General features: G+C 51.8%; 1 protein-coding gene across 1 annotated transcript in view; it reads left to right on the top strand.

The window, feature by feature from the left end:
- galns (galactosamine (N-acetyl)-6-sulfatase) overlaps window positions 1-16,438 on the top strand; it is a 47,372-nt gene that overhangs the window by 5,422 nt on the left and 25,512 nt on the right. Inside the window, exons 4-5 of the mRNA XM_073070529.1 lie at window positions 2,694-2,796; window positions 3,595-3,738. Of these exons, the coding sequence (XP_072926630.1) occupies window positions 2,694-2,796; window positions 3,595-3,738 (247 nt within the window). The remainder of the gene's footprint in view (window positions 1-2,693; window positions 2,797-3,594; window positions 3,739-16,438) is intronic.

Below are 16,438 nucleotides of genomic sequence, written 5' to 3'. Positions count from 1 at the left end.
AAGTGATACTGTCTACAGCTAGTAAGAGATGCCGTTAGATTGAGGGAGAGGCTTGTGTCAGTGACGAGGTGAGTGAAGTTCAGGCCAAAGGAAGGTAGGAAATGATGAAGTGTAGATCAGGTAAGTGTGAACATGGACATACAAGCAAGGTTTCTGGGTGAAAGCCAACACTGCGGAGTTCAGAAATGGCAGAATACATTAACAGTATGTGAGACAGGGTAGGTAACTGAGGGGGTATGGGAGTGAGGGCCTACATTACAAAGCAGCCCCTACTGGTCAAAATAACAGGACCTGAGGTTGACATATCCCCTTGATCTGGAGGCCTGAGTCTTAGGATTCAAGGAGACATATCTGCAGAGGTGTAGGCTATGTAGTCTTGTCTTTTCATCAAAGCTGGGGAGGAGCATTTAATGTTTTCAAGCAGGAGTAGGAATGGAAGGTAACCATTTCCAGGGTAGAAGGTTGGTTAATTAGCAGCTGACTGACCAGCATTACTGTGTGTGGAGCCTGACACAAACACATGGAAATGCTGATGACTGTGATGTTCCAGACCAGATGCAACAAAAATGTGTTTCAGTTGATAAGAAGGGTGTTACGGTAGCATAGTGGTTAGTGCCAAACTATTAGAGCTCAGGGCATCGAAGTTGAGAGTGCAATTCCAGCATCCTCTGTAAACAAATTTGTACATTCCTTCCTGTGTGCTCATAGGAGGGTGTCAGAGGTAACGTTTTTAACACATGGCTGCCCACACTGCCAGAGCTGGTGGTTGAGGTTGATACACTAGGAGAACTTAAGATACTCTTAGAAAGGAACAAAGATACAATAAAAATGGAGAACTAGATTGATTTCAGAGTAAGTTCAAAAGTCGGCACAATACATGCCCATACAATATGGCACAATGTCCCATAACATGGACCGAACGGCCTGTATTTTTCTGTGGTGTTCTATGGTCTAACTTTACTCCCCAGCCTTCACCTCCCCACTGCCCTCACAGGGATCCTTGCCAACCACTCTTGTATCTTGTGTTAATAATAAACAGAGTCTTTTCCTCACGCTCTATCTTGAAACCTCCTGTGACCAAGATTTTTGGTGGCTACCTGTTACCTCTTCCTGTGGCTGACCTTTTTTTAATCACTAATTTTTATTGCAACACTAACAAATTACACTCAATACAACCAGTTGCTGATTACATTTTGACTGTTTAACCCAGTGATCCCCACAACCCTCATCCCTCCCCCCTCCACCCCTCTCTCTCCCCCCCACCCCTCTCCCTTCCACCAACCAACTGAATAGTAGTGCATGCACAGACAGAGCATTCCTATTTTAACAGAAGATCTTTTAAGTTAGATATCAAAATTGCATTACATTGCAAACACATTAAGATTGTCGTGCATTATTTACTCTCGCTGATGATAATTCCAGGTAAGAAATGTCCAGAAAGCTCCGAAGCCAGTGGGTACTTGAAATATCATGGGTAGGTTTCCAACGCTGGACTACAATCTTCTTAGCTGCAGTCAGGCCTGCCAGCCAGATTTTGCGTGTTTTTTCTGTAAGGGGAAGGTGGGAGCCATCCATTTAGAAGATGTACAGCGAGGTCCATTGGTAATTGGGCCCCCCGTTAGTTCTGTAAGAGTACATACTGATGACCTTCCACCACAAACCAAAAACCCCTGGACATTCCCATACAACATGTATAAAAGAGCCAACAATTCTGTGGGGGCAAAATGAACAATATGGGTCAGGAACCAGTCCCATCTAATGTCTAATTCTCTGTGCTAGATATGCTCTATGACAAAATTTCAAGTGTATATACCGATGATTTGGGTTTTTCGAAGCACCAGCAGCATTATCCCAAATCGTATCCCAGTCTAAGTCTTGTGCCAATCCAGATAGGTCCCTATCCCAGGCTTTCATTCCTATTATTCTGGGAGTTTAATTTATCATAGATATATGACACTATATGTCTTGGAGCACTCTGTATCCAACTTAAAATGGGATAGTCCTTTAAATCAGACCCTCAGGGAACCCCGTAGGCTTTACAAGCTGATCTTACTCTAAATAGAAGAAAAGAGAGTGTTTATCAATATTATATCGAGATACCAGTTCTTGAAAGCTAAGGATAGTACTTGCCCCATTGATATCTTGAAGAGTAGTAATACTTTTATCCTCCCAGGTTCTGTTAGTGAATGGTTTCCCCCAGATAGAAAATGATTATTGTTCCATAATGGAGAAGATTTGCACCATACGCTTTAAAATTTTAGGAATTTTTCTGCTGCTCTAAACACTTGTTGCATATGGGTTAAAATTGGACTGTAAAACAAATCACATTTTTTGGTAGACATACCTATAAGGAGAAGTCCTTCAATCTTATTGGTGCTATTAGCTCTTGGTCTATGTTTTTCCATGACGAAACTTTACTCTGGTGGCTGACCTTTGAATGTTCTTGTGGGATATTTGGCTTTGTTGGAGATGCAATGTTAGCAGGAGTTGTTGTTGTGGAATAAGTTGAATTTCCCCATGGGGATGAATAAAGTATCTATCTATCTATCTATAAGTGTGCAAGTCAAAGTGTGAACGCACACCTGATGGCAGTGGGGGAACAGATCAGAGGACTGGGGCTGAGTAAATGAATGTGTTCACTCTTAGTGTGCCTGTTTCTCTTTACAGTGACACCACAGTCTCTGTCTCCACAGGATACACACCACAGGAAATCGTGGGAGGAATCCCTGGTTCAGAAATTCTGTTGCCAGAACTCCTGAAAAAGGCAGGATATTCCAGCAAAATCGTTGGGAAATGGTAGGTTAACTTCAATCTTCACAGATATGTACAACGTGAACAGTGTATAATGACAGGGTTTCTTAGAGTTTTACAGTAAGAAACACGCCCTTCAATTTAATGCATCCATGAGCTAATCCTATTGTCCTATATCCCTAAAATCTTTCCACTCCATATTCCTGTCCAAATGCCTTGTACATTTTAAACACTACACATCTGTGAAGTCTCCCTCTTGCTCTGTCCCTGGGGAACAGCCCACACTCTCCCATCCCCGCACAGATATGCTCAGTCTTCATCCCACCCACTCCAGGGCGCACCACCTTTCCTGAAGAACCACAGATGCCGCAATCTGTTTTCCATTCAGTAGCTGACATAATCCTCTCTTCGAGCCGGTCCTATATGGACTGTGTATTTGTGAAGCTGAGGATTAGATAGTGAAGTCCTAAAAGATTTTGCTGCTAGTAATGGAGTTCATGCACTTTGCCCACTGCACTGTCATGGCCAGAACTGATAGAATATGAGGTCTGTTACATAGAACATAGCACAGTACATCTCTGGAACAGGCCATTCGGCCCGCAATGTTCTACTGAACCAGTTAAACTAGTAATCAAGTGTCCACATTCTTCCGTTTTCCTCATATTCATGTGTCATCTAAACTTCTCTTAAAAATCTCTGAAGTCTCTGCCTCCACCAGCAATCCAGGCAGCGCATTCCAGGCTCTGTGTAAAAGAAAGCTTGCCCCTCACATCTCCTTTGAACGAGGTTAAGTCAGCATTGTTAAAGTCCACCTTGTGAGGACCTGCTTTCCTGTCTCCCCAGGCACCTGGGGCATCGAGCCCAGTTCCATCCCCTCAGACACGGCTTTGATGAATGGTTTGGAGCACCAAACTGCCACTTCGGGCCATACAACAACAAGGATAAACCCAACATTCCTGTCTACAACAATTCCGAGATGGTGGGCAGGTAATGTGTGGCTGAAGTGTAGGCTGGGGGTACTTTTCATCAAGGTGCAAGGAAACAACCACAGTTCTCATTAACCATGGAATCACTCTAACTGTGGCTGTGTCAGAGTGGGCACTCAGAGGTGAGAATACCCAGCATTTTGCAAACCCCTTCACCAAGATATCCAAGGCTTTGCGAGTGGTGTTCAGTGTGATGGGGTTTGGGGGGAGTTACAGCTGGGGTTCAGTGTGATGGGGTTTGGGGGAGTTACAGCTGGGGTTCAGTGTGATGGGGTTTGGGGGGAGTTACAGCTGGGGTTCAGTGTGATAGGGTTTGGGGGGAGTTACAGCTGGGGTTCAGTGTGATGGGGTTTGGGGGGAGTTACAGCTGGGGTTCAGTGTGATGGGGTTTGGTGGGAGTTACAGCTGGGGTTCAGTGTGATGGGGTTGGGGGAGTTACAGCTGGTGTTCAGTGTGATGGGGTTTGGGGGAGTTACAGCTGGGGTTCAGTGTGATGGGGTTTGGGGGAGTTACAGCTAGGGTTCAGTGTGATGGGGTTTGGGGGGAGTTACAGCTGGTGTTCAGTGTGATGGGGTTTGGGGGGAGTTACAGCTGGTGTTCAGTGTGATGGGGTTTGGGAGGAGTTACAGCTGGTGTTCAGTGTGATGGGGTTTGGGGGAGTTACAGCTGATGTTCAGTGTGATGGGGTTTTGGGGGAGTTACAGCTGGTGTTCAGTGTGATGGGGTTTTGGGGGGAGTTACAGCTGGTGTTCAGTGTGATGGGGTTTGGGGGGAGTTACAGCTGGTGTTTAGTGTGATGGGGTTTTGGGGGGAGTTACAGCTGGTGTTCAGTGTGAAGGGGTGTGGGGGGAGTTACAACTGGTGTTCAGTGTGATCGGGTTTGGGGGGAGTTACAGCTGGTGTTCAGTGTGATGGGGTTTGCGGGAGTTACAGCTGGTGTTCAGTGTGATGGTGTTTGGGGGGAGTTACAGCTGGTGTTCAGTGTGATGGGGTTTGGGAGGAGTTACAGCTGGTGTTCAGTGTGATGGGGTTTGGGGGAGTTACAGCTGGTGTTCAGTGTGATGGGGTTTGGGGGAGTTACAGCTGGTGATCAGTGTGATGGGGTTTGGGGGGAGTTACAGCTGGTGTTCAGTGTGATGGTGTTTGGGGGGAGCTACAGCTGGTGTTCAATGTGATGGGGTTTGGGGGAGTTACAGCTGGTGTTCAGTGTGATGGGGTTTGGGGGGAGTTACAGCTGGTGTTCAGTGTGATGGGGTTTTGGGGGAGTTACAGCTGGTGTTCAGTGTGATGGGGTTTGGGGGGAGTTACAGCTGGTGTTCAGTGTGATGGGGTTTGGGGGGAGTTACAGCTGGTGTTCAGTGTGATGGGGTTTTGGGGGAGTTACAGCTGGTGTTCAGTGTGATGGGGTGTGGGGGGAGTTACAGCTGGTGTTCAGTGTGATGGGGTTTGGGGGGAGTTACAGCTGGTGTTCAGTGTGATGGGGTTTGGGGGAGTTACAGCTGGTGTTCAGTGTGATGGGGTTTGGGGGAGTTACAGCTGGTGTTCAGTGTGATCGCGTGTGGGGGAGTTACAGCTGGGGTTCAGTGTGATGGTGTTTGGGGGGAGTTACAGCTGGGGTTCAGTGTGATGGGGTTTGGGGGGAGTTACAGCTGGTGTTCAGTGTGATGGTGTTTGGGGGGAGTTACAGCTGGGGTTCAGTGTGATGGTGTTTGGGGGAGTTACAGCTGGTGTTCAGTGTGATGGGGTTTGGGGGAGTTACAGCTGGGGTTCAGTGTGATGGGGTTTGGGGGGAGTTACAGCTGGTGTTCAGTGTGATGGGGTGTGGGGGGAGTTACAGCTGGTGTTCAGTGTGATGGGGTTTGGGGGAGTTACAGCTGGTGTTCAGTGTGATGGGGTTTGGGGGGAGTTACAGCTGGTGTTCAGTGTGATGGGGTTTGGGGGGAGTTACAGCTGGTGTTCAGTGTGATGGGGTTTGGGGGGAGTTACAGCTGGTGTTCAGTGTGATGGTGTTTGGGGGGAGTTACAGCTGGTGTTCAGTGTGATGGGGTGTGGGGGAGTTACAGGTGGTGTTCAGTGTGATGGGGTTTGGGGGGGAGTTACAGCTGTTGTTCGTGTGATGGGGTTTGGGGGGGAGTTACAGCTGTTGTTCAGTGTAATGGTGTTTGGGGGGAGTTACAGCTGGTGTTCAGTGTGATGGGGTTTGGGGGGAGTTACAGCTGGGGTTCAGTGTGATGGGGTTTGGGGGGAGTTACAGCTGGGGTTCAGTGTGATGGGGTTGGGGGAGTTACAGCTGGGGTTCAGTGTGATGGGGTTTGGGGGAGTTACAGCTGGGGTTCAGTGTGATGGGGTTTGGGGGGAGTTACAGCTGGTGTTCGTGTGATGGGGTTTGGGGGAGTTACAGCTGGTGTTCAGTGTGATGGTGTTTGGGGGGAGTTACAGCTGGTGTTCAGTGTGATGGGGTTTGGGGGGAGTTACAGCTGGTGTTCGTGTGATGGGGTTTGGGGGAGTTACAGCTGTTGTTCAGTGTGATGGGGTTTTGGGGGAGTTACAGCTGTTGTTCAGTGTGATGGGGTTTTGGGGGGAGTTACAGCTGGTGTTCAGTGTGATGGGGTTTGGGGGGAGTTACAGCTGGTGTACAGTGTGATGGGGTTTGGGGGGAGTTACAGCTGGTGTTCAGTGTGAAGGGGTGTGGGGGGAGTTACAGCTGGTGTTCAGTGTGATGGGGTTTGGGGGGAGTTACAGCTGGTGTTCAGTGTGATGGGGTTTGGGGGAGTTACAGCTGGGGTTCAGTGTGATGGTGTTTGGGGGGAGTTACAGCTGGTGTTCAGTGTTATGGGATTTGGGGGGAGTTACAGCTGGTGTTCAGTGTGATGGTGTTTGGTGGGAGTTACAGCTGGTGTTCAGTGTGATGGGATTTGGGGGGAGTTACAGCTGGGGTTCAGTGTGATGGGGTTTGGGGGGAGTTACAGCTGGTGTTCAGTGTGATGGGGTTTGGGGGAGTTACAGCTGGGGTTCAGTGTGATGGTGTTTGGGGGGAGTTACAGCTGGTGTTCAGTGTTATGGGATTTGGGGGGAGTTACAGCTGGTGTTCAGTGTGATGGTGTTTGGTGGGAGTTACAGCTGGTGTTCAGTGTGATGGGGTTTGGGGGAAGTTACAGCTGGTGTTCAGTGTGATGGGGTTTTGGGGGGAGTTACAGCTGGTGTTCAGTCTGATGGGGTTGGGGGGAGTTACAGCTGGTGTTCAGTGTGATGGTGTTTGGGGGGAGTTACAGCTGGTGTTCAGTGTGATGGGGTTTTGGGGGGAGTTACAGCTGGTGTTCAGTGTGATGGGGTTTGGGGGGAGTTACAGCTGGTGTTCAGTGTGATGGGGTTTTGGGGGGAGTTACAGCTGGTGTTCAGTGTGATGGGGTTTGGGGGGAGTTACAGCTGGTGTTCAGTGTGATGGGGTTTGGGGGGGAGTTACAGCTGGTGTTCAGTGTGATGGGGTTTGGGGGGAGTTACAGCTGGTGTTCAGTGTGATGGGGTTTTGGGGGGAGTTACAGCTGGTGTTCAGTCTGATGGGGTTGGGGGGAGTTACAGCTGGTGTTCAGTGTGATGGTGTTTGGGGGGAGTTACAGCTGGTGTTCAGTGTGATGGGGTTTTGGGGGGAGTTACAGTGGTGTTCAGTGTGATGGGGTTTGGGGGGAGTTACAGCTGGTGTTCAGTGTGATGGGGTTTTGGGGGGAGTTACAGTGGTGTTCAGTGTGATGGGGTTTGGGGGGAGTTACAGCTGGTGTTCAGTGTGATGGGGTTTTGGGGGAGTTACAGCTGGTGTTCAGTGTGATGGGGTGTGGGGGGAGTTACAGCTGGTGTTCAGTGTGATGGGGTTTGGGGGGAGTTACAGCTGGTGTTCAGTGTGATGGTGTTTGGTGGGAGTTACAGCTGGGGTTCAGTGTGATGGGGTTTGGGGGAAGTTACAGCTGGTGTTCAGTGTGATGGGGTTTTGGGGGGAGTTACAGCTGGTGTTCAGTCTGATGGGGTTGGGGGGAGTTACAGCTGGTGTTCAGTGTGATGGGGTTTTGGGGGAGTTACAGCTGGTGTTCAGTGTGATGGGGTGTGGGGGGAGTTACAGCTGGTGTTCAGTGTGATGGGGTTTGGGGGGAGTTACAGCTGGTGTTCAGTGTGATGGGGTTTGGGGGAGTTACAGCTGGTGTTCAGTGTGATGGGGTGTGGGGGAGTTACAGCTGGTGTTCAGTGTGATGGGGTTTTGGGGGAGTTACAGCTGGTGTTCAGTGTGATGGGGTTTTGGGGGGAGTTACAGCTGGTGTTCAGTGTGATGGGGTTTGGGGGGAGTTACAGCTGGTGTTCAGTGTGATGGGGTTTTGGGGGAGTTACAGCTGGTGTTCAGTGTGATGGGGTTTGGGGGGAGTTACAGCTGGTGTTCAGTGTGATGGGGTTTGGGGGGAGTTACAGCTGGGGTTCAGTGTGATGGGGTTTTGGGGGAGTTACAGCTGGGGTTCAGTGTGATGGGGTTTGGGGGAGTTACAGCTGGTGTTCAGTGTGATGGTGTTTGGGGGGAGTTACAGCTGGTGTTCAGTGTGATGGGGTTTGGGGGAGTTACAGCTGGGGTTCAGTGTGATGGTGTTTGGGGGGAGTTACAGCTGGTGTTCAGTGTGATGGGGTTTGGGGGAGTTACAGCTGGGGTTCAGTGTGATGGTGTTTGGGGGGAGTTACAGCTGGTGTTCAGTGTGATGGGGTTTGGGGGGAGTTACAGCTGGGGTTCAGTGTGATGGGGTTTGGGGGGAGTTACAGCTGGTGTTCAGTGTGATGGGGTTTGGGGGAGTTACAGCTGGTGTTCAGTGTGATGGGGTTTGGGGGGAGTTACAGCTGGTGTTCAGTGTGATGGGGTTTGGGGGGAGTTACAACTGGTGTTCAGTGTGATGGTGTTTGGGGGGAGTTACAGCTGGTGTTCAGTGTGATGGGGTTTGGGGGAGTTACAGCTGGGGTTCAGTGTGATGGGGTTTGGGGGGAGTTACAGCTGGTGTTCAATGTGATGGGGTTTGGGGGGAGTTACAGCTGGTGTTCAGTGTGATGGGGTTTGGGTGGAGTTACAGCTGATGTTCAGTGTGATGGGATTTGGGGGGAGTTACAGCTGGTGTTCAGTGTGATGGGGTTTGGGGGGAGTTACAGCTGGTGTTCAGTGTGATGGGGTGTGGGGGAGTTACAGCTGGTGTTCAGTGTGATGGGGTTTGGGGGGAGTTACAGCTGGTGTTCAGTGTGATGGTGTTTGGGGGGAGTTACAGCTGGTGTTCAGTGTGATGGGGTTTGGGGGGAGTTACAGCTGGTGTTCAGTGTGATGGGGTTTGGGGGGAGTTACAGCTGGTGTTCAGTGTGATGGGGTTTGGGGGGAGTTACAGCTGGGGTTCAGTGTGATGGGGTTTGGGTGGAGTTACAGCTGATGTTCAGTGTGATGGGGTTTGGGGGGAGTTACAGCTGGTGTTCAGTGTGATGGGGTTTGGGGGGAGTTACAGCTGTTGTTCAGTGTGATGGGATTTGGGGGAGTTACAGCTGGTGTTCAGTGTGATGGGGTTTGGGGGAGTTACAGCTGGTGTTCAGTGTGATGGGGTTTTGGGGGGAGTTACAACTGGTGTTCAGTGTGATGGGGTTTGGGGGAGTTACAGCTGGTGTTCAGTGTGATGGGGCTTGGGGGAGTTACAGCTGGTGTTCAGTGTGATGGGGCTTGGGGGAGTTACAACTGGTGTTCAGTGTGATGGGGTTTGGGGGAGTTACGGCTGGTGTTCAGTGTGATGGGGCTTGGGGGAGTTACAGCTGGTGTTCAGTGTGATGGTGTTTGGGGGGAGTTACAGCTGTTGTTCAGTGTGATGGGGTGTGGGGGGAGTTACAGCTGGTGTTCAGTGTGATGGGGTTTTGGGGGAGTTACAGCTGTTGTTTTGTGTGATGGGGTTTTGGGGGGAGTTACAGCTGGTGTTCAGTGTGATGGGGTTTGGGGGGAGTTACAGCTGGGGTTCAGTGTGATGGGGTTTGGGGGAGTTACAGCTGATGTTCAGTGTGATGGGGTTTGGGGGGAGTTACAGCTGCTGTTCAGTGTGATGGGGTTTTGGGGGGAGTTACAGCTGGTGTTCAGTGTGATGGGGTTTGGGGGAGTTACAGCTGGTGTTCAGTGTGATGGGGTTTTGGGGGAGTTACAGCTGTTGTTCAGTGTGATGGGGTTTTGGGGGGAGTTACAGCTGGTGTTCAGTGTGATGGGGTTTGGGGGGAGTTACAGCTGGTGTTCAGTGTGATGGGGTTTTGGGGGGAGTTACAGCTGGTGTTCAGTGTGATGGGGTTTGGGGGGAGTTACAGCTGGTGTTCAGTGTGATGGGGTTTGGGGGGAGTTACAGCTGGTGTTCAGTGTGATGGGGTTTGGGGGGAGTTACAGCTGGTGTTCAGTGTGATGGGGTTTGGGAGGAGTTACAGCTGGTGATCAGTGTGATGGGTTTTGGGGGAGTTACAGCTGGTGTTCAGTGTGATGGGGTTTTGGGGGGAGTTACAGCTGGTGTTCAGTGTGATGGGGTTTTGGGGGGAGTTACAGCTGGTGTTCAGTGTGATGGGGTTTGGGGGGAGTTACAGCTGGTGTTCAGTGTGATGGGGTTTTGGGGGGAGTTACAGCTGGGGTTCAGTGTGATGCGGCTTGGGGGGAGTTACAGCTGGTGTTCAGTGTGATGGTGTTTGGTGGGAGTTACAGCTGGTGTTCAGTGTGAAGGTGTTTGGGGGGAGTTACAGCTGGTGTTCAGTGTGATGGGGTTTGGGGGGAGTTACAGCTGGTGTTCAGTGTGATGGGGTTTGGTGGGAGTTACAGCTGGTGTTCAGTGTGAAGGTGTTTGGGGGGAGTTACAGCTGGTGTTCAGTGTGATGGGGTTTGGGAGGAGTTACAGCTGGTGTTCAGTGTGAAGGTGTTTGGGGGGAGTTACAGCTGGGGTTCAGTGTGATGCGGCTTGGGGGGAGTTACGGCTGGTGTTCAGTGTGATGGGGTTTGGGGGGAGTTACAGCTGGTGTTCAGTGTGAAGGTGTTTGGGGGGAGTTACAGCTGGTGTTCAGTGTGATGGGGTTTGGGAGGAGTTACAGCTGGTGTTCAGTGTGATGGTGTTTGGGGGGAGTTACAGCTGGGGTTCAGTGTGATGGGGTTTGGGGGAGTTACAGCTGGTGTTCAGTGTGATGGTGTTTGGGGGGAGTTACAGCTGGTGTTCAGTGTGATGGTGTTTGGGGGAGTTACAGCTGGTGTTCAGTGTGATGGGGTTTGGGGGAGTTACAGCTGGTGTTCAGTGTGATGGGATTTGGGGGGAGTTACAGCTGGTGTTCAGTGTGATGGGGTTTGGGGGGGAGTTACAGCTGGTGTTCAGTGTGATGGGGTTTGTGGGGAGTTACAGCTGGTGTTCAGTGTGATGGGGTTTGGGGGGAGTTACAGCTGGTGTTCAGTGTGATGGGGTTTGGGGGAAGTTACAGCTGGTGTTCAGTGTGATGGGGTTTTGGGGGGAGTTACAGCTGGTGTTCAGTGTGATGGGGTTTTGGGGGGAGTTACAGCTGGTGTTCAGTGTGATGGGGTTTGGGGGGAGTTACAGCTGGTGTTCAGTGTGATGGGGTTTGGGGGGAGTTACAGCTGGTGTTCAGTGTGATGGGGTTTGGGGGGAGTTACAGCTGGTGTTCAGTGTGATGGGGTTTGGGGGGAGTTACAGCTGGTGTTCAGTGTGATGGTGTTTGGTGGGAGTTACAGCTGGTGTTCAGTGTGATGGGGTTTGGGGGGAGTTACAGCTGGTGTTCAGTGTGAAGGTGTTTGGGGGGAGTTACAGCTGGTGTTCAGTGTGATGGGGTTTGGGAGGAGTTACAGCTGGTGTTCAGTGTGATGGTGTTTGGGGGGAGTTACAGCTGGTGTTCAGTGTGATGGGGTTTGGGGGGAGTTACAGCTGTTGTTCAGTGTGATGGGGTTTGGGGGAGTTACAGCTGGTGTTCAGTGTGATCGCGTGTGGGGGAGTTACAGCTGGGGTTCAGTGTGATGGTGTTTGGGGGGAGTTACAGCTGGGGTTCAGTGTGATGGGGTTTGGGGGAGTTACAGCTGGTGTTCAGTGTGATGGGGTTTGGGGGAGTTACAGCTGGTGTTCAGTGTGATCGCGTGTGGGGGAGTTACAGCTGGGGTTCAGTGTGATGGTGTTTGGGGGGAGTTACAGCTGGGGTTCAGTGTGATGGGGTTTGGGGGGAGTTACAGCTGGTGTTCAGTGTGATGGGGTTTGGGGGAGTTACAGCTGGTGTTCAGTGTGATCGCGTGTGGGGGAGTTACAGCTGGGGTTCAGTGTGATGGTGTTTGGGGGGAGTTACAGCTGGGGTTCAGTGTGATGGGGTTTGGGGGGAGTTACAGCTGGTGTTCAGTGTGATGGGGTTTGGGGGAGTTACAGCTGTTCAGTGTGATGGGGTTTGGGGGGAGTTACAGCTGGTGTTCAGTGTGATGGGGTTTGGGGGGAGTTACAGCTGGTGTTCAGTGTGATGGGGTTTGGGGGAAGTTACAGCTGGTGTTCAGTGTGATGGGGTTTGGGGGAGTTACAGCTGGTGTTCAGTGTGATGGGGTGTGGGGGGAGTTACAGCTGGTGTTCAGTGTGATGGGGTTTGGGGGGAGTTACAGCTGGTGTTCAGTGTGATGGGGTGTGGGGGGAGTTACAGCTGGTGTTCAGTGTGATGGGGTTTGGGGGGAGTTACAGCTGGTGTTCAGTGTGATGGTGTTTGGGGGAGTTACAGCTGGGGTTCAGTGTGATGGGGTTTGTGGGGAGTTACAGCTGCTGTTCAGTGTGATGGGGTTTGGGGGGAGTTCCAGCTGGTGTTCAGTGTGATGGGGTGTGGGGGAGTTACAGCTGGTGTTCTGTGTGATGGGGTTTGGGGGGAGTTACAGCTGGTGTTCAGTGTGATGGGGTTTGGGGGGAGTTACAGCTGGTGTTCAGTGTGATGGGGTTTGGGAGGAGTTACAGCTGGTGTTCAGTGTGATGGGGTTTGGGGGGAGTTACAGCTGGTGTTCAGTGTGATGGTGTTTGGGGGAGTTACAGCTGGTGTTCAGTGTGATGGGGTGTGGGGGAGTTACAGCTGGGGTTCAGTGTGATGGTGTTTGGGGGGAGTTACAGCTGGTGTTCTGTGTGATGGGGTTTGTGGGGAGTTACAGCTGCTGTTCAGTGTGATGGTGTTTGGGGGGAGTTACAGCTGGTGTTCAGTGTGATGGGGTTTGGGGGGAGTTACAGCTGGTGTTCAGTGTGATGGGGTTTTGGGGGAGTTACAGCTGGTGTTCAGTGTGATGGGGTTTTGGGGGAGTTACAGCTGTTGTTCAGTGTGATGGGGTTTTGGGGGGAGTTACAGCTGGTGTTTGTGTGATGGGGTTTGGGGGGAGTTACAGCTGGGGTTCAGTGTGATGGGGTGTGGGGGAGTTACAGCTGGGGTTCAGTGTGATGGTGTTTGGGGGGAGTTACAGCTGGGGTTCAGTGTGATGGGGTGTGGGGGAGTTACAGCTGGGGTTCAGTGTGATGGGGTTTGGGGGAGTTACAGCTGGTGTTCAGTGTGATGAGGTTTGGGTGGAGTTACAGCTGGTGTTCAGTGTGATGGGGTTTGGGGGAGTTACAGCTGGTGTTCAGTGTGAGGGGGTTTGGGGGGAGTTACAGCTGGTGTTCAGTGTGATGGGGTTTGGGGGAGTTACAGCTGGTGTTCAGTGTGATGGGGTTTGGGGGGAGTTACAGCTGGTGTTCAGTGTGATGGGGTTTGGGGGGAGTTACAGCTGGGGTTCAGTGTGATGGGGTTTGGGGGAGTTACAGCTGGTGTTCAGTGTGATGGTGTTTGGGGGGAGTTACAGCTGGTGTTCAATGTGATGGGGTTTGGGGGGAGTTACAGCTGATGTTCAGTGTGATGGGGTTTGGGGGGAGTTACAGCTGGTGTTCAGTGTGATGGGGTTTTGGGGGGAGTTACAGCTGGTGTTCAGTGTGATGGTGTTTGGGGGGAGTTACAGCTGGTGTTCAGTGTGATGGGGTTTGGGAGGAGTTACAGCTGGTGTTCAGTGTGATGGGGTTGGGGGGAGTTACAGCTGGTGTTCAGTGTGATGGGGTTTGGGGGGAGTTACAGCTGGTGTTCAGTGTGATGGGATTTGGGAGGAGTTACAGCTGGTGTTCAGTGTGATGGTGTTTGGGGGGAGTTACAGCTGGTGTTCAATGTGATGGGGTTTGGGGGGAGTTACAGCTGGGGTTCAGTGTGATGGGGTTTGGGGGGAGTTACAGCTAGGGTTCAGTGTGATAGGGTTTGGGGGAGTTACAGCTGGTGTTCAGTGTGATGGGGTTTGGGGGGAGTTACAGCTGGTGTTCAGTGTGATGGGGTTTGGGGGAGTTACAGCTGGTGTTCAGTGTGATGGGGTTTGGGGGGAGTTACAGCTGGTGTTCAGTGTGATGGTGTTTGGGGGGAGTTACAGCTGGTGTTCAGTGTGATGGTGTTTGGGGGGAGTTACAGCTGGGGTTCAGTGTGATGGTGTTTGGGGGGAGTTACAGCTGGTGTTCAGTGTGATGGGGTTTGGGGGAGTTACAGCTGGTGTTCAGTGTGATGGGGTTTGGGGGGAGTTACAGCTGGTGTTCAGTGTGATGGGGTTTGGGGGAAGTTACAGCTGGTGTTCAGTGTGATGGGGTTTTGGGGGGAGTTACAGCTGGTGTTCAGTCTGATGGGGTTGGGGGGAGTTACAGCTGGTGTTCAGTGTGATGGTGTTTGGGGGGAGTTACAGCTGGTGTTCAGTGTGATGGGGTTTTGGGGGGAGTTACAGCTGGTGTTCAGTGTGATGGGGTTTGGGGGGAGTTACAGCTGGTGTTCAGTGTGATGGGGTTTTGGGGGGAGTTACAGCTGGTGTTCAGTGTGATGGGGTTTGGGGGGAGTTACAGCTGGTGTTCAGTGTGATGGGGTTTGGGGGGGAGTTACAGCTGGTGTTCAGTGTGATGGGGTTTGGGGGGAGTTACAGCTGGTGTTCAGTGTGATGGGGTTTTGGGGGGAGTTACAGCTGGTGTTCAGTCTGATGGGGTTGGGGGGAGTTACAGCTGGTGTTCAGTGTGATGGTGTTTGGGGGGAGTTACAGCTGGTGTTCAGTGTGATGGGGTTTTGGGGGGAGTTACAGTGGTGTTCAGTGTGATGGGGTTTGGGGGGAGTTACAGCTGGTGTTCAGTGTGATGGGGTTTTGGGGGGAGTTACAGTGGTGTTCAGTGTGATGGGGTTTGGGGGGAGTTACAGCTGGTGTTCAGTGTGATGGGGTTTTGGGGGAGTTACAGCTGGTGTTCAGTGTGATGGGGTGTGGGGGGAGTTACAGCTGGTGTTCAGTGTGATGGGGTTTGGGGGGAGTTACAGCTGGTGTTCAGTGTGATGGTGTTTGGTGGGAGTTACAGCTGGGGTTCAGTGTGATGGGGTTTGGGGGAAGTTACAGCTGGTGTTCAGTGTGATGGGGTTTTGGGGGGAGTTACAGCTGGTGTTCAGTCTGATGGGGTTGGGGGGAGTTACAGCTGGTGTTCAGTGTGATGGGGTTTTGGGGGAGTTACAGCTGGTGTTCAGTCTGATGGGGTTGGGGGGAGTTACAGCTGGTGTTCAGTGTGATGGTGTTTGGGGGGAGTTACAGCTGGTGTTCAGTGTGATGGGGTTTTGGGGGGAGTTACAGTGGTGTTCAGTGTGATGGGGTTTGGGGGGAGTTACAGCTGGTGTTCAGTGTGATGGGGTTTTGGGGGGAGTTACAGTGGTGTTCAGTGTGATGGGGTTTGGGGGGAGTTACAGCTGGTGTTCAGTGTGATGGGGTTTTGGGGGAGTTACAGCTGGTGTTCAGTGTGATGGGGTGTGGGGGGAGTTACAGCTGGTGTTCAGTGTGATGGGGTTTGGGGGGAGTTACAGCTGGTGTTCAGTGTGATGGTGTTTGGTGGGAGTTACAGCTGGGGTTCAGTGTGATGGGGTTTGGGGGAAGTTACAGCTGGTGTTCAGTGTGATGGGGTTTTGGGGGGAGTTACAGCTGGTGTTCAGTCTGATGGGGTTGGGGGGAGTTACAGCTGGTGTTCAGTGTGATGGGGTTTTGGGGGAGTTACAGCTGGTGTTCAGTGTGATGGGGTGTGGGGGGAGTTACAGCTGGTGTTCAGTGTGATGGGGTTTGGGGGGAGTTACAGCTGGTGTTCAGTGTGATGGGGTTTGGGGGAGTTACAGCTGGTGTTCAGTGTGATGGGGTGTGGGGGAGTTACAGCTGGTGTTCAGTGTGATGGGGTTTTGGGGGAGTTACAGCTGGTGTTCAGTGTGATGGGGTTTTGGGGGGAGTTACAGCTGGTGTTCAGTGTGATGGGGTTTGGGGGGAGTTACAGCTGGTGTTCAGTGTGATGGGGTTTTGGGGGAGTTACAGCTGGTGTTCAGTGTGATGGGGTTTGGGGGGAGTTACAGCTGGTGTTCAGTGTGATGGGGTTTGGGGGGAGTTACAGCTGGGGTTCAGTGTGATGGGGTTTTGGGGGAGTTACAGCTGGGGTTCAGTGTGATGGGGTTTGGGGGAGTTACAGCTGGTGTTCAGTGTGATGGTGTTTGGGGGGAGTTACAGCTGGTGTTCAGTGTGATGGGGTTTGGGGGAGTTACAGCTGGGGTTCAGTGTGATGGTGTTTGGGGGGAGTTACAGCTGGTGTTCAGTGTGATGGGGTTTGGGGGAGTTACAG

The sequence above is a fragment of the Hemitrygon akajei genome, chromosome 17 (genome assembly GCF_048418815.1).
Source record: "Hemitrygon akajei chromosome 17, sHemAka1.3, whole genome shotgun sequence".
In the NCBI taxonomy this organism is placed as follows: Eukaryota; Metazoa; Chordata; class Chondrichthyes; order Myliobatiformes; family Dasyatidae; genus Hemitrygon; species Hemitrygon akajei.
This window is presented reverse-complemented; position numbering and strand designations above follow the sequence as displayed.